This window comes from Mixophyes fleayi, chromosome 6 (genome assembly GCF_038048845.1).
Source record: "Mixophyes fleayi isolate aMixFle1 chromosome 6, aMixFle1.hap1, whole genome shotgun sequence".
Classification (NCBI taxonomy): domain Eukaryota; kingdom Metazoa; phylum Chordata; class Amphibia; order Anura; family Limnodynastidae; genus Mixophyes; species Mixophyes fleayi.
Window position 1 is genome coordinate 127,555,773 of NC_134407.1, and position 24,546 is coordinate 127,580,318.

At 40.4% G+C, this 24,546-nt stretch overlaps 1 protein-coding gene across 5 annotated transcripts in view; it reads left to right on the plus strand.

Moving 5' to 3' along the window:
- Positions 1–24,546, plus strand: part of LOC142094358 (adenosine deaminase-like) — a 46,171-nt gene that overhangs the window by 11,214 nt on the left and 10,411 nt on the right. The window contains exons 1-8 of one of the 5 annotated variants that reach the window (XM_075176398.1): positions 2,854–2,919; positions 10,576–10,637; positions 17,698–17,823; positions 19,709–19,852; positions 20,896–21,011; positions 22,213–22,337; positions 22,873–22,944; positions 24,300–24,401. In XM_075176398.1, coding sequence (XP_075032499.1) covers positions 17,708–17,823; positions 19,709–19,852; positions 20,896–21,011; positions 22,213–22,337; positions 22,873–22,944; positions 24,300–24,401 — 675 coding nt within the window. In that variant the 5' untranslated portion in view covers positions 2,854–2,919; positions 10,576–10,637; positions 17,698–17,707. Of the gene's footprint in view, positions 1–2,853; positions 2,920–3,143; positions 3,242–10,575; positions 10,638–17,697; positions 17,824–19,708; positions 19,853–20,895; positions 21,012–22,212; positions 22,338–22,872; positions 22,945–24,299; positions 24,402–24,546 lie in introns of those variants that run through there. The other 4 variants (XM_075176400.1, XM_075176397.1, XM_075176399.1 and 1 more) reach the window with 4 other exon arrangements.

Sequence of the window (24,546 nt, forward strand, 5' to 3'; positions counted from 1 at the left end):
TGAGCATATGTGTGGAATCAGCACAATAGATACAGAGTCTATTCTTTACTCTTCGTTTCCTCTCTTCTAAAGATAATTTGGAACGTCCTATCTCCATGGGAATCACAGAAGGTGAAACTGGACGAAATTGAGGGTTTAAACGAAGAGGTGCTTTAGCAGAAGTTGTTTTCTCAGATTCTCTTTCACGAAATCTCATGTCTACACGATGGCAAAGAGAGATCAAATCTTCTAGTGACGAAGGAAGCTCTTGGGTAGTCAGTGCATCTTTAATTTTATCGGAGAGCCCCTGCCAGAAGGCGGCAACTAATGCTTCAGTGTTCCACTGAAGTTCAGAGGCTAAGATCCTAAATTGAATGACATACTGTCCTACTGTATGGGAGCCTTGTCGCAAACGAAGAATGCTGGAAGCAGCGGAGGTCACACGACCTGGTTCATCGAACACACTTCGGAACGTGGAAATGAATTTGGCACTATCTTGTAGAATTGGATCGTTTCTTTCCCACAGAGGGGAGGCCCAAGCCAGGGCTTGTCCAGAAAACAATGAGATAAGATAGGCCACTCTGGAACGATGGGTAGAAAAATTTTGAGGTTGGAGTTCAAAATGGACTGAACATTGGTTAAGGAAACCTCTACAAGTTTTGGGGTCCCCGTCATATTTTGACGGAGTAGGCAGGTGAAGCGTAGGAGCTGTAGACACCTGGGATGGCACTGGGGAAACGGAGGAAAGCACAGGAGCTTCAATACTAGCTGTAACAGTCTGTCCAGATGTTCCTTGGGAGGTTAACGATTGGTAACATTGAAGTAACAGCTGTTGGCGAGCATCCTGTTGCTCCACACGGCTGACCAGATGCTGCAGCATCTCTTTAGCAGTAGGTTCCGTATCTGGGTCTGTCATGGCCTGATCTTACTGTCACGGGCACTAGGAGTCTTTACCCAGGGATCACCAGGTGATAGGCTTACCAGAGCAGTATAGGTGGTAATATGGTACTCTGGTAGCAGGGTGATCACGGAACAGGAAATAGCAGATGATGAGATGCTCAGGAAAGTCTATGACTAGCAGCACTGGCAATATGGAGGTAGTAATACACGAGGAACTGTATGGACAAAGGACACGTGAAGGTAGTCAGTGGTCTGCGGTAGCAAGTTGTACCACTGCTATAGTGAGGAGGAATGTCCAACAGAAACGAGGAGGTGATGAGAGTCAGCGGTCTGCGGATAGCAAGTTGTACCGCTGTCTGAGTGAAGGAATGGAATCCAAGTGGAGATATCCGGGAAGTCAGTGGTCTGCGTTAGCAAGTTGTACCACTGCTATGTGAGAGGATACTGGAACAGGTGAAACTGTAAACAGGAGTCAGTGGTCTGCCACTAGCAAGTTGTACTACTGAATATATATGTGAGGAGGTGCACGGGGAGAGACTGCAACACAATATATACACGGGCACCTTGACTTTGATCCACAGTAATATGCACAATATAAATGTATAAATGACTGAACAATACTGCCAATATAGAAAGTCTCTTGAAGTAGTCCAGCATAAGATAACACAGTCAATGATGGCAATAGACTCAGCGGATAGCACACTCCAGAGGAGAACCAACACAGTCCAGCAAGGTATGCAATACACAGCACAGTCAATGAGAAGTATGCATACCGTGGTTCAGGAGGCAGTCAGACAGGAGTGCAGAGATACCTGAACGGCAGGAGGCCGGCAGGATGCGAAGTCCCTGGATGGGTGAAGCGGTGGTCTAGTAGGTGCAGCGCACGGGAAGGTAGACCAGCAGGGAACACAGGAAAGCGTGGAGAGCGGATCAGCAGTAGATGGATGAGTAGTGCTGAGGAGTAGCAGCAGCGGGTCTCTGCGGGAACACGGAGGTAGCCAATAGCAACCAGCAGGTGCAGTAACGATGGGACACGGGAGAGCAGAGTTGAACAGGCACTGTTGATCACGGAGAATAGCGGGTAGCAATAGTGGAGGCAGACTCGAGAAAACACGGGAGCGTTGACAAGGACTGAAGACTGAAGCGCACAGAGGCAGCGGATAGGAATCAGCCAAACAGTCACGATGAAACACAGACGGGTTGCAGGTTGAAGACTGTAGTGCACGGAGGCAGCGGATAGGAATCAGCTAGCAGTCACGATGATGAAACACAGACGAGTTGCAGGTTGAAGACTGTAGTGCACGGAGGCAGCGGATAGGAATCAGCTAGCAGTCACGATGATGAAACACAGACGAGTTGCAGGTTGAAGCCTGTAGTGCACGGAGGCAGCGGATAGGAATCAGCTGGCAGTCACAATCATGAACAGGTGAGTGGATGTGGTTGAAGCCTGTAATGCACGGAGGCAGCGGATAGGCATCAGCTAACAGTCCCAATGATACATGGTAGAGTTGAAGTGATTAGAAGACTGTAGTGCACGGAGGCAGCGGATAGGAATCAGCTCACAGTCACGATGATTCAGTAGATGGTAGAAGTGGTATGGGAACCACAGTAGCAGAAGTGGTTTGGAAACCACAGAGGTAGAAGTGGTTTGGAAACCACAGGAATCAGCAGGGCTGAATAAACAAGGAAACACAGGAACACCTTCAGAGACTCATGGGGAATGAGACTCCAAGATCAGGCAATGTGGTGATGACCACAGGTGCTTAATATAGGGAGGTTGCCTGATCTGCCAATTAAGTTAAAGGAACATACACTGAAGGTTTGGAAAGGGCTGCGCATGCGCAGTCCCTCAGGATAGAGGACGTCCACGGTTCCTAATAGTCCGGGAAGAAGCACTCACAGTCCGGTGAGTGACAAAGGGAGTGTGATATGTGGGTGTGAGTATAATTCCTGCTTGTGTATGCTGGAAAGTGAGAAGTCTGTGATGAGCAGAGCAATCTGAATTTGCAGTCATGTGAGCTGTAAGTGAATGTAGTGGAGGTAAGTAATGAATGGAAGGGTAGAGCTAAGATGATGGAGAGAGTGGAGGTGGTAAGTAGGAGGAGGATGCTTGCAAGGGGGAGGTGAGCAATTTTCAGCTCTATCAGCAGCTTTGACTAAAAAAAAAATACTTCCAGCTGGTCGAAAGTTTGGCCAACTTCCACAATTCTCCAGTTTCTAAACAGGATGTGGCAACACCCACTGGGCAAGGTCTAACCTTTAGAGTCATCTATCCAAAGTATAATCTCAGAACCTGCAGCATTAGAGAGAGAGAGAGAGAGAGAGAATGGAGAGCTCATTTAGAGTCTTTAACAAGCCAAAGGTAAGCAGAATGTGAGCTATCTAGCAATAATAATGCACAGCATGTGGAAGGAAGACTTTCAGCTATACCATTTAACTCTAAATTATGAAAGGATGTCAGATTACAAGCAAACTTGTTACAGCTTGTTACACGGTAGATGTACATTTCAATAGCAGTGGCCACAAAGCAGCGCAGATTTAACCCATTGTTTCCATGCAAGCCACCTTATTGTAAGGTACAAGCAGTGCAAAATCACTGATCTTTCCTCTATCATGTCTTCAATTTCCAAACACAACACCACAAATGCTTATTAGCAGAAATATTCCATCTGTTTTTACAGTTTCCCATCTTTTCAACACATTGAGAGATAGGCTCAAAAGGGGTGGAAAGGGTCTTAAGCTCTAAAAAAAACTACAAAAAAGAGTCTAACACTGGTTTTTCCATTTTTGAATCCTATTTTCCCTGTCACAAAAACACATTTACATTTCAGTACATTTGAGAATGCCCCACAATGAGTAAAAATAAAAACTGGAATTAATAACTCTAAAACTAATATATGTTCCATGAGGGCTTTATCCAAGGAGAAATAAAGAGAAAATTGAGTGTAAAATACTAAAGACATACTTCCACAGGTGGTATAGCCTGGGTTGCAAGGGTTGGGGCATTTTCTACATTGTAAAGCCACCAGAGATTTGGTGGGGGGGGGGGGGGGGGGGGGGGGGAAGGGGGGGATGATCCTTATTTTACATTGACATTCAGAACAGAGTTGACAGTGTATTATTATCAGTAATATTCTAATATTCACTGTGTTGTATGCAAAGGTCACTGGGATGCTCTTTGTATTGTATAAATTTACTAGAATGTTCTCTATATTGTATAAATATCACTAGAACACACCCTATATTGTAAATAGGTAGATATAAGATTTCAAAACTATCACACAGAATATTCCCCTGAATTTTGCACATTTCAGTGCAGAATTCCCATTAACGGCTAGCCCTAAAAATGGAAAAACTAAAACCAAAACTGCAAAATTGTATGGCGCTTGGTTTCATTCATATCATTTGCACTAGCTACAGGGCAGGTGTAAGTGCAGGCTGATAGTTATGACTGACATGGCATAGTCTTTGGTTAGAAACTACATGTATGTGTGGCACTAGCTAGCACAGAACATGTGTATGGAAGTAAGATAGGCTATAAAAACAAATAAGATTATAGAAAACAGAGCTGCTCTAAAAATGTATCATATATGTGGCTGCCAAATGTGAAACTGTGGGGGACAAATTCCAAACATATTCCCAATATACACAAAGCAGAGCAAAACTTATCCCACGGCCCGCAAAACTTGCGTGTGACAAATAGAATCAGACTAAGTATGGGGAAACAACCAACAGGTCTACATAACTCACTAATAGCTATATGCAGTTGGGTGAAACAAATCCCCTTTAATATAGCATTCAATTATAACAAATGGTAAAAAAAATGGTTAAATAAATCCCACGTAACAAAAATCGAGTACGAGTAATAACCAAGAATGATAACCAATAATGTCATATTGAATCACTAACATAAAGGATCTATAGGAAAAGGAGTTCAGAAATAACATATATTTATTTTATTTATTAGTGAATTATGTAGACCTGTTGGCTGTTTCTACACACTTAGGGCTATTTTTACTAAGCTGCGGTTTTGAAAAAGTGGGGATGTTGCCTATAGCAACCAATCAGATTCTAGCTGTCATTTTGTAGAAGGTACTAAATAAATGAAAGCTAGAATCTGACTGGTTGCTATAGGCAACATCCCCACTTTTTCAAACCCGCAGCTTAGTAAATCTAGCCCTCAGTCTGATTCTATTTGTCACATGCAAGTTTTGTGCACTGTGGGATAAGCTTTGTTCTGCTTTGTGTATAAAAATGCTTTGTATTTACAGTATGCATTGAAACATCTTGATTTATGTATTGAATGTAAAAAAAAATAAAAAAAAATATTTGAAAAGCCATATTTATATTAAAGATTACACTGATAATAGTTGTTCATTTGTTTTATAATATATTTTTTGTATGTTTTCTGACGTGACCTTACTTTGCACATATCCTTGTGCGTATCCTGCAGTCTGCTCTGCCTGTCAGCCTAAGGCAAGTACCATTTAGGCAGAACGTACTTATACCTAGATTGAAATAAAAATGCATCTTGAGTTCTACTTCAATTTAAATACAGTCGGAACCGTGCATTTTCTTAAAATGCAACTGCGTGCAAACATGAATCAGGCTCCATGTGTGCTATAAATCTGTGTATTTATAGATAATGCTGTTATAGGCCATTATGAAGTCTCAGCTCTGAAAATGAATCTGTCATTTTTTTGAAGTAGCTTTTTTTTTCTTAACATCCATGACAGATCACTCCCATTGTATTTTTGCCCCAAGCTTCCACACTCATGATTAGTAAAAGTACAATAAATTATCTAAAAATAATATAACGTTTTGAGTATGCAAATCATAAAAATGCACATTAGACATGAAACACGGATTTGTCAACCAATAAAACCAAACATCTGTATCTAGATCAAAGTCTCAGTAGAAAGACTTCTCTGGCCTGGTCTGGTGTCAGTATCCAGGGAGGGCTGCCAGTGGGATTCTATGGTCAAGAACAAGACCGTTCCAAAAACTGTACCTTACACCATGGTAAAACCTATGTGCCAGTAGTAATATCCATCAAGGCCTATTTTGCTATTGGTAATTCCATCAAGATTTAATATTTTATTGTTAATGCCCAGCACCATAAAATGTGCCTCTAATAATGCTCAGCAAAATCTAATACACCAGTACTAATGCCTAACAAGATCTAATATGTCAATTATAATGCATCCCAAGATATATGCCAGTGGTAATATATAACAAAATTCCCTATTTCAACATGCTACCAAAATTCTTATCCATTCTCTTATCATCTCCCATCTTGACTATTGCAACCTCCTGCTATCTGGCATTCCTGACACCCATCTATCCACACTTCAATCCATCCTAAATGCTGCTGCAAGACTGATCTTCCTCGCTCACCGCTCCACATCTGCTGCACCACTTTGCAAATCCCTAGACTGACTCCCTGTTTTCTCCAGAATCAAATTCAATCACTCACCCTTACCTACAAATCCCTCAACAACACTACCCCTGCATACATATCGAATCTCATATCAAAACACTCTCCCTCCCGCCCTCTTCGATCTACTTTTGACCTGCACCTTGTCTCGTCTCTGCTAACCACCTCTCACTCACACCTACAAGTCTTCTCCAGTGCTGCTCCCCACTTATGGAATTCTCTACCACGCTCAACTAGACTTTCTCACAGCCTTCAAATCTTTAGATGCTCTTTGAAAACCCATCTAATTTTTAGAGGAGACCGTATTCTCGATAACACTATTCACACTAATGCTCCCTCACAACTGTCCCAATCTGCACTATGAGCCACATTTGCTTCTCCTGTTTCAGCTGTGCCCTCTTCCACTTATAATGTAAGCTCTCTAATGAGCAGGGTCCTTCATAAACTTTGTTTTCATGTCTGCATTTATTTTGTCTACCTTGTATGTCCCTATTTTATATATGTACTGTTTTCCATACTGTACTGTGGCGCCATACAAATCTCAGATAAGAATAAGAATAATATGCCATCAGTAATGCCCAGAAACATGGTAATGTGTGGCATGATATATGCCAATGGAAATGCACATCAAAATCTAATTTATCAGTGGTAGGTCACACTAGGGTACAATATGCCACTGATAATGACAGATAAGCTTAAATATGGTATAGTTTATACCCACAAAGATCTAATTTACTATTGTGAATGTCATAATTTGTAAAAGACAGCGACTACCCAATAAAATGTAATATGCCAGTGAAGTGTGAATGAAGTGTCAGACAAAGATTAGGAAATGTTATCAGGCAATAGTTTATACATGAAACTAAATCTGCATCCAGGAACAGGTTATGACATGTTCTGTATATGTATTTGTATTATTACATTATGCAATCATTTCCACACCATATGATCCTCCACATTCCATGTTCTTACAGTAAATCCTAAAGTAATCATTCTCTTCCTGATGCCACAATATCCAACATTATAAATTATTAGAGTCACGGTTCATATTGTCATGGATAGGTGTGGTGTAAACCTTAAATTTGAGCCTCATAAAATGCACGTTGTTATGAAAGATGGTCAGGAATACAATGTTTATGATTGTTGGAACATTGACTGGCTGAGAAGAGAAAAGGGCCATTCATATGGCACCAAAGCCTTTTCTGTGCTTCATCTCTCAGGCTGTTTTCCACTGTTTTTGTTTGTTGCCACTTTAGCCACAAGTTTCTGTAAACAAATTGCTGTGCCCTAAGGTCAGAAATTTTTGGCACCTTGAGCAAGGAACTTGAGCTACAGCAAAATCTGTACCTGAACCATCAGTGCAGGTGGTGTCATGATACCTGGGTACTATATGCTTGTTTTGCCCTGGAAAACCAGCGGGGAGTATGTGCGGGTAACTGCAGTGTTTACCAGGTTACATTCAGCCCCTTAGTATTGCAGACATGGGAACATACCACACACACAGGCAAATATACAGTAATATAATATTTAAGATTTATTAATAAAAGGGATGCCAACTGTGTTTAAAGCACTATAAGGGTTAACACAGCAATTCTAGCATTTTTAAGAAAATTGTAAACATATCATACTGCACTGGATGTAACAGTAACATATCAAACACAAATGTATCGCAATACACCGGTCTATCAGTGGCCAACCACGGGAACCCGAACTGTGCTTGTTTCAATGCTGCAGAGGTTTCTTCCCTTGTGCTGCTGGCAAGGCAGCAGTCCTGCTTCATTGTAACTTGATGAAGGAAGAAGGCTTGCCAATCCTTGCAGTCCTTTAGTAGCCCTCTGATTGTTCAGGTAGTCCAGCGGAAACCATAACCCATATTCAGCCTTGACAGCCAACTCATGTACACCCAGGTGTATAAGATGGACAATACAGCAACATGTGTTTTTTATATATACCTAAAACCAGTCTCCATCCCTGCTATAAAATCAAATAAGCACTTGAAGTATAGCACAATCCTTGTGGATGTATGAGCAGGGTGGCCAATCTAGGAGAAGGGATAGAGTGCACTGAGCCAACTAATCAGAACTAAAATTGACTGGGCCAATGGACAAGGTCTTTATGAGTTCATTATGTGTTCAATGCTTCCCTGGCTGTGTGAGACATACCTCTATTCCTCTATTCCTTAACAGCATATCATAGCTTCAACACAGAGATCATTTCATACAGTGGTTGTACAATGAATTAGGAATTTTTAGTTTCTTGTAAAATGTTGATATATGTCATGGCGACCCATCTTGCATGAATATTTCAGCATTTTCCGGAAACCACTCTTACCTGGCAGATGAGACGACTGTTAACCAGCTCAATGTACTGTTCCTTTCTCATTGTGCCTTTAACAATGTACAATCTCTCTGACGTACAAACTTTAAAAAAACACAAAAGTTTAAAAATTCCTAATTCATTGTTCAACCACTGCATTAATGTCTAGCATCAAAGGGATTTCTACTCACAGGAAGCAAAGTGTTATCTAAATTGGAATTCAAACAATATAGAACAATAAAATATAACAAATATATAGTAATATTTATTTTAATAAAGAACTGTATCATTGGCACACTATCTTTAATAGAGACACACAGAGACCCGATGGTGTGCCTTTAAGCCATGATCAAGATAACACCATCCCCTGCGTAGCTGAGACAAGAGGCTAATTTACATGTGACTGTTAGAACATTACCCGTTGAGATGATAACACCCCTAGAACAGCTTCATGCGATCTTCACCTATAGTAGCCCCTTGATATACTTGGAAATACTCGGTTTCCCCAGTACTTTACTCATATTAGTAGGGGCTTATTAACTATGATTAGATAATAAGAAAGCCAGAACAGATATCAGTTGGAATGCTAACTTTAGAGGTGAGTGCAATAAACTATTCGAGGTCAGGGGCAGACAGCGCACAGAAGTAGAGTCCAGTAAAGAATACAAGGTCAGGGGCAGGCAGTGCACAGAAGCAGAATCCAGTAAGCAATCAGAGGTTAGGGACAGACAGCGTACAAATGCAGAGTCCAGTAAGCAATCTTAGATAAGGGGCAGACAGCGTACAAAAGCAGAGTACTGTAAACAATCTGAGGTTTCTCTATATTAAGAAATAGAAGAAATCTATTTCTTAATATAGAGAAAAGTAATAGTCAATTCTGGAGATTATGAGTACATGTTTTAAAATATTTGTAGTGTTTTGTGTGTGATATGTGTGGGTTCTGAAAATGTTTCTTATATGTATTTAAAAAGATTTGGATACAAACTGAATGTATGGAACAAAGGACATTTCTGAGTCAGCGAAGACACCTAGGCAGCAAGTTTGAGGAGCATGGTATATTGTTGTGTTGTCAACAGAATTTAGAGATGTCAGGCAGGTTGTTTCTGTTGACTGGTGGAAAGATTATTAGCGCAGTGTTTGAAAGATTAAGTCCAATGGGTTGTTAAATAGCCCATCATTGTAAATACAGGACTCACTATACATTAGGTTCCAAAAAGGAAATGTAATTCATACTTCAGATTTCCCACTGACATCAGTTTTTTAGTCAAGCTATCAAAATTATGACTTCATATCATCATCATTATAATCATCATTTATTTATATAGCGCCAACATATTCCGTAGCGCTTTACAATTGGGGACAAACGTAATAAACTAATAAACAAACTGGGTAAAACAGACAAAGAGGTGAGAAGGCCCTGCTCGCAAGCTTACAATCTATGGTGAGGAAAGCAGGAAAAAAACAGGAATTAGACTAACCTGAAAGCTACCTATTATGGAAGTTTTGCATATGGTATTTGCTGGGTATCTGAAAGATGCTTTGTTTAAAATGAAAAATGAACCTTTATCTTTGACTGGATCATTTTTATGGATAGCATTTCATACAAAAGTGGTGTTATTCTACAATCACAGGGTATATTCTACAAATGAACATATAAGGCAATTTTATTTGGAATCTTGTTACATTCATTTTTTATGGTGAAGTCTATATTCATCATATGAATGTCAGACATACATCAACAGACTTCCCACCACCACATAAACATGAGAGAAGCTTTTAGTGACATTTGCTTCCCTATGAAGGCCTTAGATATTTCTTTCATGCTGCAATATGTGTCCCTTAGATGGAAATGTACATAGACTTGACTAACCGCAGGGCTCATGCATGACCTAATGATTACAAGCATAACAGACTAGAGCTAAATATTGTATTTGCTTGTACAGGTAGAACTTCATATTCACTTGGATGCAAGCATACGACCGGAAACTATCCTGTACTATGCCAGGTAAGATATCCTCAGTTCCTGGTTTCAAAGAGTGTTATTTTTTGCTGCTCTGTGTTTTGTTTTCTGCTTTGTCTCAGAATTCCATTCCAGGTTTTTCTGAATATCAGAGTTGTTGTATGTCTGGTTGCTGAGCAATCTACCTCACCCTGCTTCCTCAGCTGCTAGTGAGGATTCCACATTGCAGCTGATTACCAGCTCTTGGTAGACTCATCTCTGCGGAATACTTAACTACTGAGCAGTCATCACTCTCTGCTCACATGCTCTCTAACCAATAGCTGATCAGTCACACTTGCTGCTCACATGATTTCTACCCAGCAGCTGATTGGCCAGGACCTGCATAAATACACCTTTTGCCATTATTGCCCTGCTGGTGTTAGGTTTACCTATGCTAGTTCTGGCATCGTTATCCTGGGATGTAATGATCCTCTGCTGCTGGATTTCTGTGTTTGACCTTAGCTTTGTTTACTGGACCTTGCTGTTGGATCTCTGCCTGCCCTTGAACTCCTGGCCTGTTTATTGACTTTGTGTATCTCTCCTGTCCTCTGACCCGGTTTGCCTATTGACCATTCTCTGTTGTGTTCCGTTTGTCTTGATTTGTCTGCGCGTTGTTCCATAGTTGGGAGTCTCCCTGACTCTACCTCACTCACAACCAATAACAACTATACATTACTGGTATCAAGTCCAGGGGACATCCAAGTACCAGTGAACAGTGTGGTTCTGGGAAAGGCGGCTGCTAGTGGTGAATAATATCCCACATGATATTTTCTGTATAGAAGGTATTAGTCGCTGATTATGGGGTTCATAACAAATGGTAGATTTTATATTTTAACATATTATCTATTGTGAAGTTCTCTATAACCTAAGACTACTCTCTTACCAGAATTACTAGATTGTGTCTTTTTCATTCAAGATCAGCAGAACAGGATAAATAAGCTATACAAGCCTGGGAGAATTCTCTTTCATGCTAACAGCTAATTAAGTCTTCCCTGAAAACATGTTAAGATTCCCTGATTGTTACTGAGACACAAAAAACTTTTTATCATTATTCATTCTTAGGACTCCATAAAGGGTGTGGTGGCATGGACAGAAAGTATCACATGTTGTAGGTGACATCACGGATTCAGGATGAGAACTCATTGTTTTGTTAGTGGTTGAAGATGGTTCACCTGAAAGCAGAGTCTAATTGATGTCTGTTCTTCACAAGAGACCTCCTCAAGGAGGTTACGGGTTTCACAGCTGAACACCTACAGTTCGTAGCAGTGGCGGATCCAGGGGGGGGCGATAGGGGCGATCGCCCCCCCTAGCAGACACTTGCTGCCGACGGCTGCACAGTATGTGCAGGTCCGTCAAGCCGTGACAGGCAGGGACAGTGTGCTGCCCGGCTGCTCTGATTGTGTTTAAAACACAATCAGAGCAGCCGGGCAGCACACTGTCCCTGCCTGTCACGGCTGGACAGACCTGCACAAAGTGTGCAGCCGTCAGCAGCCTAAGATTTTAGAAAGGGGCGGGGCCTAAATCGCCCCGGGTACAGTACTTTTCTAGATCCGCCCCTGGTTCGTAGTCCTAAGGCTCAAATACTAGAGAGCAGCTGACAGCAGAATTGATAGAAGTAAAATAATGCAGTAAAATCATATCCAACGACAGTACAGAGTTCAGGGTGGGCAGAGATGGCTCAACTTTAACGTATGAGCCAAGGTCTGGGTCACTAGAATACAGTAAGGACCTCCACTTAAATACATGTGAGAGATGTTGCCTGTAAACATCTCTACTAGGCAAATAACCAGGAACCTACAGACTGACTGTTAATGGTAGGCCCTTTTTTCTGGTGATAAGGCTGACTTTTTTTCTTACCTTTTATTGAGGCAATAAAAATCCCTGATTGCCACAGTTTATCAAAAAAGAACATCCACACCCAGCTGCTCCTCAAAAATAAAGCTTTTATTATATAATTCTTATTCAGTTATCTCTATCCATACATGTTTAATAGGCATTCCCATGCAAACTAATATGTTCTTAATTTATAGTCCAGCTTCCTTCACTCCCCCCTTTATCCCCAATGTTTATATTTCTCTGGTTTCTAAACTCAGCTCCACTTAACTTTTTAAAAGGGTTATGGCACTTGTTTTGTTTTCTTTAAAATCAAAACTGTATAGCAGAATGGAGGCATGAACAAGAGCTACTAAGAGTGAAGAGATGAAGGGGGCTGTCACGTCTGCACCTGTCACCATCCTTGTCTCTCCTACTCACTTATCGCAAGGAAGACTTTTTGTCTTCAGCATTTACTCCTTGTCACAATTTTGCACATCCAAAATGTTGGTGCCCTACCCCCCAAAAGCTGTGTGTCATAGGCTGCAGTCTAGTCAGTCCATTGGATAATCAGGCTCTGGTCTTAACAGATTACAGGAAGAAAGTTCAAAGGGTGATGAGATTGTAAGCAGTGAGATTTTACTACAAGATATAATAACAGTGAATCAGCAAATATCAGGATGGGCTGTGGTTACTTTTGTGATCAAAGTTCAGTATGATAAACAGCTTATTCTACAATGTGCTGATTCCTTAATAAGTTCTGCAACATCTGTGACTATGCAAATAAATTACAACTTAGAGACACAGTAAAGCTAAAGAAAATTTCTCCTGATGCAATATCTTTAATGATTTTACTAACTACTTTAAGTCCCGATCAGCATGCTGATTTATACGTAAACACCTATGTGATTTTACATATTTTACGTTCAGATCTGTGCTCTTCATCTGTAATAAATATCTGCTGAAAAGATCGTGACTCTGTAAACTCTATGGAGATCTGTCTACACTGCTGGTCGTGAGTACATACACACTGCAGAATTTGCTCGACATCGTTTCATCGTTCATAGTGATTTTTTGCTCAGTTTATAAAATCAAAGGAAATGATTCGATGTGATTTGATACAATAAAACATGATTGTGGGAGCGTACACACTAATGCGTTATCAGACCTAACAATCATTTATCGTGTGATTGACAGGATAATTGGTGTAGAAACCTGTGGTGCATACCCTGCTTAAGGTACAGGAAAAACTCATATTACAGATCAAAGTACAGTGTGATATGAAGCCTTGTCTGCAGAGTCCTTGATGTATTTTTGCAGTATCAGCTGTAAGTGGTAAACAATTTAGAGATGGCCTCATTTAGAACAAGGTGCAAGTTCAGCTAGGGGGTGCAAATTTGCACCTGAGCAAACAATGTTGCAAATGCAATTTGCGTTGTGCTGTTCACATCGTTCGAGTAATAAATGGTATGACAAATATTAAGTGCAGCAATATCCAAACCAATAGGTAAGGAAAGGGGTTTTTTTTACAATCCACAAAACAAACAGTAATCAAGGAACATAATGTTCAGGATTGCAAAATATTCTTCAGTTTTTATTTAAGTCATATAGTTAGTATTGTTGTTACCATCGTGTTTGCGATTACTCCAGAGTGACTGATTTGTGTTCTAACATGAGATGCCCTCTAGCAGTAGAGAAATAATCTGTAACAACTTTGAACAAAATACTTTGTGACAATTACCCAGCTTCCAAGAGTGATATATACACTGTATAAAATGAAATGTAGTGTATTTACAATCACAAATACACTTCTGTAGAAACGATCTAGCTACTTTTGTTGACCACATTTGTCTATATGAATGGTCTAGTATACAGAATTGTGTGGATATCTAGCCTACTATATTACATTACAGACCATCTAGCCTACTATAATCAATTATGGCTCAGGATGTAATATGATTTATGTTCAGTCCCAGTCAAATCCAGGAAACCAGCGCAAACAAAATATATATTACAATATCAATAAGTCAGCATAATACTGCAGTGTATACTCACCTGAGCAGTGATGTAATCAGAAAGCTAATGGTTCAGTCACTGCTCAGAGGAGCATACAGTGGATTATTAAGCTGCCTTATTGAAGTTGTAACAAATATGTTGTTTGTGTTGTTTTCCTGGATTTGACTGGGATGGGACCATTATTGATTGCTTTTACCAAGAACTTACAGTTTTTTTCTTTTTGAAGTGCTATGATCTATCTATCCTATTTTTTAATAAAAAAATCCACATGTATATTCAAATGACAGATTTTAATATATTTTATGAGATGTACGAGGCACTATCCTAGCACAGCATAATTGGGACTGTGACAGGCTATGTGAATATTTTTTAAATAAATAACTTTTTTTTTTAAAGATATTGTACTAAATATATTATTTTTTAATGATTTTTTTTATCTTGACTCCACCAGTGCCTCAATTATAAAATAACCTTTTTCTTCTTTATTGTTGGATATATGCAAGTGTTATTCTTTACAGCACACTCTGCACAAATACTATTTATGAATTAATATATTTCTTTCATCAAATATATTAAAATATTTTGAATCAATATATATTCTCTCATAAATGTATTACAATATGTTTCCAGTGCAGATTATACTTTTTATTTATCTCGAACAGTGAGGCTCAACCGCAGTCTCGCCAGCATGGTGCTGTATTCCTTAGCATAATAAGGCCCATAAAAAAAAAATCACTTTGCTGAATAGCACTTGGACTTTCCCCAACTGCCCTGTGTTTGGAGGGTTGGGTTAATGAGTGAGAGTTAGAAAGAGATTAAGGCATGTGACTACAAGTCCCAGCAAGCCCTGGCAGCATCTTACAGGAGCTTAAAGAACTTGTTACCAGAGCTTATATGTGCAAGAATGCTAGAGCAGCCAGGGCTCGCTGGAATCTGTAGTTCCACGTAGTAAACTAATAGTAAATAAACACTCAGCACCATTAAAGAAATCCATATTCAAAATAAGCAGTCACTACTTCCCTAACAATGTTAATAAAAGTAAGGGGGTCTGTCCACAAATAGCCAATCAAAGTATAAAAATAACAATGCTCTGAATTGCTATTATGCATGTTTATAGGTAACATATGATGCATGAATAAACTACAAAATTGTAAAATAAATTTGAGATCTATAAAGAGACATAAGATAGATGTTAGATAGGAGAGATTATTAATAACGACACAAAAATCCACAGCACTATACAGTATGGTAGTGATATTACAGAGGCATAGAGGACCAACAGACAAAATATACTACATTCAAGAAGCATAAATACAATAGGAGATAAAATGTATCAAAATACTGTAGATAAGACATAATAGGTGAAGTATAAGAGGTGAAGTATAATGAACAAACCAATGTTGTACAGAAAATGGAAGAGGAATGATACAAAAGCACACAGGTGGACGAGGGGGGAACTAAAGCAGACAGGAGGAAGTGGGGCCCTGCTCATGAGAGCTTAAAATCTAATAGAGAGGGGCATGGCTGAAAAAAGAGGGGGGAATAATATGAAGTGAGAATGTGAGCAGGATTAGGCAGCGACAGTGGACTTTGGTGGACCACTGATATTCTTTGATGAGCAATTGAGTTTTAAGCTGTGTATAAAACTTTGGCTGGTGGAGAGTATAATTGGGTGTGAAACTGTATTCCATAGGTGGGGAGCAGCATGGGAGAAACTTTGGAGGCAGGAGTGGGATGTGGATATCTGTGGAGAGTTGAAGCACTGAACATTAAAAGAGTGGAGAGGAATAGGATTATGTAGGGAAAGAAGAGCCAGTGTAGAGCTGGGAGGCATAAATGGAGAAGTGGGAGAGGATAATAAGTTTCACCACAGCAATGGGGATGGATTGAAGTGGGGAGAGATGGCTGAAACTGTTAGAAATTACAGTAGCCAAAGAGGGAGATAATGAGAAGGTGGATGAAAAATTTGGCATTATCATGGGCGAGAAAGGGTCTTTTCTTGGCAATGTTTTGAAGATGGGAGAGGGGGAGAGACACTAGATGTAGGGAGTGGAGAGGGAGAGAGACACTGGATGTAGGGAGTGGAGAGGGGGAGAGACACTGGATGTAGGGAGTGGAGAGGGGGAGAGACACTGGATGTAGGGAGTGGAGAGGGGGAGAGACACTGGATGTAGGGAGTGGAGAGGGGGAGAGACACTGGATGTAGGGAGTGGAGAGGGGGAGAGACACTGGATGTAGGGAGTGGAGAGGGGGAGAGACACTGGATGTATGGAGTGGAGAGGGAGAGAGACACTGGATGTAGGGAGTGGAGAGGGGGAGAGACACTGGATGTAGGGAGTGGAGAGGGAGAGAGACACTGGATGTAGGGAGTGGAGAGGGGGAGAGACACTGGATGTAGGGAGTGGAGAGGGGGAAAGACACTGGATGTATGGAGTGGAGAGGGGGAGGGACACTGGCTGTAAAGAGTGGAGAGGGGGAGAGACACTGGCTGTAGGGAGTGGAGAGGGGGAGAGACACTGACTGTAGAGAGTGGAGAGGGGGAGAGACACTGGCTGTAGGGAGTGGAGAGGGGGAGAGACACTGGCTGTAGGGAGTGGAGAGGGGGAGAGAAACTGGCTGTAGGGAGTGGAGAGGGGGAGAGACATTGGCTGTAGGGAGTGGAGAGGGGGGTAGGGAGAGGGAAGATAATAATAGCAGGAAGGGTGAGTTAAAAAAATCAGACATAGAACCGAGACTTGAAAAGAAAACATCAAGAGAGTGACCATTACAGTGGGTGGGAGAGGAAGTCCACTAGGATAGGCCTAAGAATACACTAAGAATAGATGTAGTAAACTTTGGCGGTGGCAGAGGGTTTATCAATAGGAATATAGAATTGATAGAGTAAACGGAGATGGAAAAGTAGGCCTCAGGCAAACTAAAACTGAATTAAAAGCTGATGATTTGTGAAACTTGCTTGCATTGTTTTGTGTGGGCTGGTCATTAAGTAGTAGAAATGAAAACTCTAGTATTAAGATCAGGCAGGTCATAAGATTTAATTTAATCTTATGTTTTTGATAATAGCAATCTGCTATCCTGATGAACTGTATTTCCTTTATTGGCTATTTGTTGAACTGGAACTGTACTCATTACAGGAAAATTCTGAGTATAAACAAGAAATGCCTTTTTGTGCAGCAACAAATCATTACAGAGAGATATGTTTGAGAAATTATGAATCAACAATGTATTTATTTATTTTCAGAAAGAAACAAATGGATTCACATATTTTTGAAAATCTTGAAACTCTTCTGAAAAACGTGACTTGCACTAAGCCGGGGAGTCTTACTGAATTCCTCTCAAAGTTTCATTATTACATGCCAGCAGTTGTGTAAGTGCACTACCTAATGAAATGCCTACTTCATCATAGACGACATGAATGATGTCATCACAGACTGGCTTCAGGGGGAAACCTTGAGCTAGGGATCATTGATCTATACCCTACATATATGTAGAGGAATTATGCCTGCTTTAGACATGCCTAGTCAATGCTTATCCATGTATTGGCTATATAACCATCCAGATCAATGCCTCCTAGTTCTGTTAGAGTTCCCCTTATTGCAGGGTAAGAGTAACACATGTCATACACTTAGGAAGGAATCATGCACAACTCTTCTTTATTCAGAATAAGCTGCTCATACCAAAATGTTGCACTGTTTCACCATAAACGTTTTCCACCCAATAAGGATTTTGCATGTAAGAAACCAAGTCTACATTTTTACACTCATTTGCTGCTCTCCAATAACTGAATACAATGTTCATGGACAATGCTTAATGGATGCATTTATACACCTAATAAAGGAGATCATTATACCGCAATAGGAACTGATCACTGAACATTGTAATACTCTTCAACAAAGCTTAAAGCTGATGCTGCTGCATTATGTTACATACCAATAATTGTCATGAGTATTTTTCTTACACTACTCTGACCAGCTTCACTCTCAGAAAAGCACAGCTCTACCTTGACTTAAACAAACAGTTAAAATCATAGAAATTTACATTGCACTGGGAATAGTGGGTACATGTGATTTACATTCTGATATTTGTGTGAGGTTCAGGAGGTACAGTATCTTGCACATTGAGGTTAACAATACATATTTGGGGAAGTTGCCCCTCTAAGAAGAGCAGTACAGAATGGTAAGAGTTAAAAGATTAATCCGTATAGTTTCATTTTTATCATCATAATTTTCAGAACTCAAGCTCACCTTAGAGGGAACAATGATTGGGGAATATACTATAAAAGTGGAGGAATTGAGATTTTGTCCTGTTACTGTCTCTTCTACCTCTTCTCTCTTATAGACCCTGTCTATTACTTTGCTCCATGCTCTAAACACTACCTCCATCCCTCCTGCTTCTGTTAATAACCAATTCTCACCCAATGGACCTCTGCCTGCCTCCTTCTTATACATAAACTCACCTTTAGTTCTCTGGACTCCAATGCAATGGCTTCCATCTTATTCACCAATTTACCATACACTACCCACCTCTACTTCTCTGGCTTCACTGTCAATCTATTTGCTCTGCTGTCCCCTATTCATTGCTCCCCATCCAAAAATCAACCCTGTGCTCTTGTGTTAATTCTCACTTTCCAATACAATAGTGACTATTTATTATTATTATTAATTTTTATTTATAGGGCGCCACTAGGTATCCGTAGCGCCGTACAGGGACAGACAGAAACACGATACAGGGTGAGACAGCACAGTACAGTTAACAGAAATCACAGTAACTCAGAAGCTCAATGAACAGCTAGATTAGAGGTGAGAGCCCCCAGCGGGGTAGAGACAGGGGCCGGAGGACCTCACGGAGGAGACAAGGAGCTGGAGAGCAGAGTTAAGGTGGTGGAGAACAGAAGGAGAGGAGGCCCTGCTCGGAGGAGCGTACAATCTAAGGGGAGGGTAGGACGGACAGAGACACAATGGTAGGAGGAGGGACTATGCTGTTCCACTGTCCATAACCCTCGGTGGCTTTGTTACTACTCTCCTTCCACTTGCTACACAATACCTCTCTCAGCTCAGTATCTTCTTCTGCTCTACTCAGCTGTGCAGTCATCACCAGAGCAGTTACTACATCACTGTATGCCTCAACAACCCACAATGCTATATATGGCTTAGCCTACATATAATTGCTATTTCCACTATTCCAGAGTCTCTTCATTTGTCTTACTCATCTCAGTTATGTATCATAAAGCCATATTTTTTTTTTATTTCTAGGGGTGACCGTCAAGCAGTGAAGAGAATTGCCTATGAATTTGTAGAAAGTAAAGCTAAAGAAGGAGTTGTTTATGTGGAGGTTCGGTACAATCCTCACCTGTTCGCTAACTGCAAGGTGGATCCCATCCAATGGGGACAGAAAGAGTAAGTCCTTAGTTGACCCTTAATTTATAGCCTGTGACTTCACATTCTCTGCATCCTCTATATACAGAATGTAATACAGAGAATGTTCTCAATCACTTCTATTTCCTTAGTGCTTGCCAGTGGCAAATGGAACTCACTGAATGCAGAGCTTGCCATGGGCCAGTGGATCTCTGAGTGCAGTGCCTGACTTGGGCCAATGGATTTCTAAGTGCAGTGCCTACCATGGGCCAGTGGATATCTGAGTACAGTGCATGTCAGGGGTTAGGGCATCTTTATTACTTATCTATTTATTACGCTATTTATATAGTACCTACATATCAACAGCTTTACAAAGAATATTTATATTATTCTTTCACATCAGTCCTTGCCACTTTACCATACATATTCCATTAATAATCCAGCAGTTTAAGCAAAACCACCAGAAAAAAGTCCCAAAATTGGGACTACCCCATCAGAATTGGGATAGTTGTCAAATTGTGCTGCTCTTTTCTACTTGATCTAGCAGCTTTGACTACATTCTGTTGCTAATTGTGTCTTAATCTCAGTTGCTGCTTGGTTGGATCCTGGAATGTTGGGGCTCTGTTTGAAAAGGAGATAGGCACTGTTCACCTCCTAGGCCTGCTTCTCCCCAACCAGACCCAACATTACATGGAGATTTGCACTGTCTGATGGGAGGAGCTGGGTGGACCAGGAGTGTTCCTTGCTGAGTATGGATTATGCTTCTGAATGCACTCACATGCAAAAATATTTATTTTCTATTAGAGGCCTCTGAGAAGGCAAAAAACAAGTCTCATCCTATACTTAATGAGTCACCATTTGCACTTTCCAGTTTTATTTTTGTACAAAAGTTATTTTCCTGGGGCAATTCCAAGGGCCGTAGAGTGGAAGTGCTCCTTGAAATGTATTAAACAGACAAGTAGATAAACTTGCATATATAAAGAAGCAGTGCACATCCACAAGTTTGTGGTTCAGAGATGAGCCTTTACTTTTTTACTGTATTATTTAGAAAGTGAATTACTAACATAGTGAATTTGTTGGCACAGAGGTGATCTCACTCCAGATGAAGTAGTTGAGCTTGTAAACCAAGGGTTGAAAGAAGGAGAAAGAGATTTCAACATCAAGGTCAAGTCAATACTATGCTGCTTGCGGCATATGCCTGGTAAGCACCATTTCTCTGTCAGTAGTTTTATTCTGCTTTATGAATCCACCCTTTCTATCATCAGACTTCTCCCGTTTTCCATACAGGTTAATTTATCAAGTTAAGCATGTTTAGGCTGAAAGTGCTATAGGCTTCTATTCTGAATTTAGGGTCATAGGGGCTAACGCCAAGTTGGACAAGCCATGTATCCAAAAGAAGTTCTGAAAAGACGAGTGTCAAAATGTTGTATTTATGCCCATTACTCAAGATGTGTCCAGTTCTGTACCATAAGCATTTGTGGCAAATTTATATCAGGCGTACATCTTATGCACATACTCCCAGATAGGTCATAATCACAAGATTGTTTTAATAGCAAGTAATACAGTGGGTTCCTTCTCATATACAAATGACAGTAGGAAAACTTTATATAATCTGATCACAAAATCACGTAATGCAGACACGACCAATGAAGAAAACACTACCAGCTTCAGAGGTCAATCCACAATCAGCCATCAGTGTATATTTGTGTATCCGCAAGTGATATGGCTACTAACAGGTGTATCTCCGAGCCAGTCTGCCTCAGTCATAATTATGTGAACACGCCCTTATTGTGATCAGACTTTATTTCCTTCAGTCCACCTCTAAAAGCATAAGGGGGTGCAACTGAGAGATGCAACCAAATCTGCACAGACATACACGTTATATTGCGCAGTATAAATTTGTGTATTTTACTCTAAACAATCGTGCGTATGTTCAACTCTGCATCATCCCCATAGTATTTTAGATGCCATTAATTTGTACATTTTATTAACCCCTCACATTTTGATCTTGGCAAAAACATTTAGGGGTATATTTATCAAATGGGTTTGTTTTTGATGGTGAAAGGGCCTGTTTTCACTTTGCAAAATCTATTAATGAAGTTGCATGGATAAGTTTACTTGTCAAGTATCATAACGGTACTTGTACTGCCTAGTTCCAGCCCATGTAACAAAATATACTGTGCCAGGGTGTCTAGTGCCAGCCTTTACAACAAGACAGTGTGACCAGATCTCGCCTACAGGGATACATTTAACATTGATAATTCTGCATATAGGTGGACAAAGTTATAGTTTTACCCATCACACCCATCACACAAAATAAATAATTTCTCACTGCAATGTATGTTTTTACATATAAAGAGATATTTTCAGAATTAAATTACATTAATTTATGTTTACAACAGAATGGTCACCTGAGATTGTCGAACTCTGTAAGAAGTACCATAATGACACTGTTGTGGCCATTGATCTGGCTGGAGACGAGGGTTTAAAGAATGAAACTTTTCCTGGACATCTCAGGGCTTATGAGGTCTGTAATTTCTGTAACTTGTAAATAGAAAACACTCATTTACAAACAGGAAAATATGCTGCTGCACAGCACATAACTAGTGCATTTGCCCTGGGTGCAAATATGAAGGGGGGCCCAAAGAATTAATATGACATTAATTTGGTAGAATTGAGCGTTTAGGAGGTGTCGCATATCCTTCTTGCCCCACGCTAAAATGTTTAGTTGCAGCTTTGTACTGCAGAGGTGTAGATATCAGTAAGAGCTGAATGTGGAAATGTCAGATAGCAAAAACATTTATACATTAGATTTGTAGTGGAAAATTTCATAGACAATGGACCAGACCCCATGATGTGAGGTATGAATAGTATGTCTGGTATGAGTTTTAATATGAATATTGAAGGTGGCAGTACACCTGCCATGAGTGCAGTTCAGTAATACTCTTCAGAAAGCATGCTATGTATAGTGGTATACATTATATACTGCGCCTGTCTTACACACTTTCAAGTATTTGCCTGTCGACATTTTACTTCTTTTTTCTTTTTTTGTTCTGATACAGGAGGCAGCTAGATGCGGAATCCACAGAACAGTGCATGCTGGGGAGGCTGGACCACCATCAGTAGTCAAAGAGGTGGGAATTGTTCTTTGTCTCATTCCTATACTATGTGATGTCATTGTGGTCATGGCTATGAGATGTGACGTTTAGCACATGTATGTGATGCCATTAGGGCAGCAAGAGAAATCTTGGGTATACTTGTGGTCACTTCTTGGCCACCCAGCCCCAGGCTGCCTCTGCTGGGAGTGTGTGGCTGCATAGGAAGCTTTTGGACCGGATACCTGCTTTTTCTTGCCAACAATCCAGCTCAGATCGGGCTGTGAAAGGACAGGATAGGGCCGGAGCCCCTACAACCGTACCATAATCCACTATCTCTAGGTGTCCAAGGGAGGCATGGGTCCAGATTCTTTGTACCCCCTCAGTGCTCCTTCTCCCTCATAGCTACTTATTGTCATTGTGGGCGTTGCCATGAGATGCAGCATGTGTACGTGATGCCATTGTGGAAGTGACTATGAGATGTGTCATGTAGCACATGTGATGTCATTGTGGGCTTGACTATAAAAGCATGCGTATGTGATGTCATTGTGATTGCAGTGGCTATGGGATGTGTCATGGACAATTTGGGCCAGAGAGAATCTCTTTCAGAACATGTTCCTAATGATGTTTTTCTACTCTCACTACAATTGTACTAAGTGCAGAATAGCACAGATACGACAGCTAACATAATGATGGATATGAATATTTAAACCTTATTAGCATTTGTCCTTTATATATTTTGAATCTGCATGCATGTTATAGAAGTCTTGGAGAGTCCTTGGCTTTCCAATAATGATTTTTGTGGCTTTTCACATTTCTGCAGCTGCCCACATATGATGACTAATTCATAGCTATAGAGAAGATTGTAATGAACACAAGAATATGAAAATCCCTGCAGCCTGTGACAGTCAGGAACCTATGGAACAGAACAACCTATAAAACATATATTTAGACTGAGCCCAATTACCAACCACTTTTCCCCACACAACGTCTATTTTAATATCACAAGCTATAATTCCAAATCTATGCAGGGCCATCTTTTCCATTGGGCACAATGGGCAGGTGCCCAGGGGCCCCACAGGCAGGTCTCTTAATTAGAATAAATAATCCTGCAAAAGAAAAAACCTGCAAAAAAAAAACCTTCAAGGGTCACTGAGCAAGTACATCTATCTCTATCTCTATATATCTATATCTGTATCTGTATCTCTATACATCTATATCTCTATATATATGTAGGGGCCCCAGTGCACTGCTTTGCCCAGGGTCCATAATGTTGTTAAGATGGCCCTGAATCTATGTATAACAGCGAGTGATAATTCAATAATAGCACTAAGAAATTGCGCTAAATGCTTGATTAATAAAACTGTCTGTCTGTTATCTGTTTCTCTCCTAAGGCTGTAGAGCTACTAAAGGCTGAGAGAATAGGACATGGCTATCACACCGTGCAGGATCCAGTGCTGTATGACAGGCTACTGAAGATGGATATGCACTTTGAGGTATGAGAATTTACACTGAGGAAATACAATATATCCTTCTATGTGAATGACCAATGCAAGAAAATAATAGAAAATGTTATCTTAATAGGCCCCAGTGCAAAAATGATACATGACACTATATACAACAGTGATGCCACACTTATGG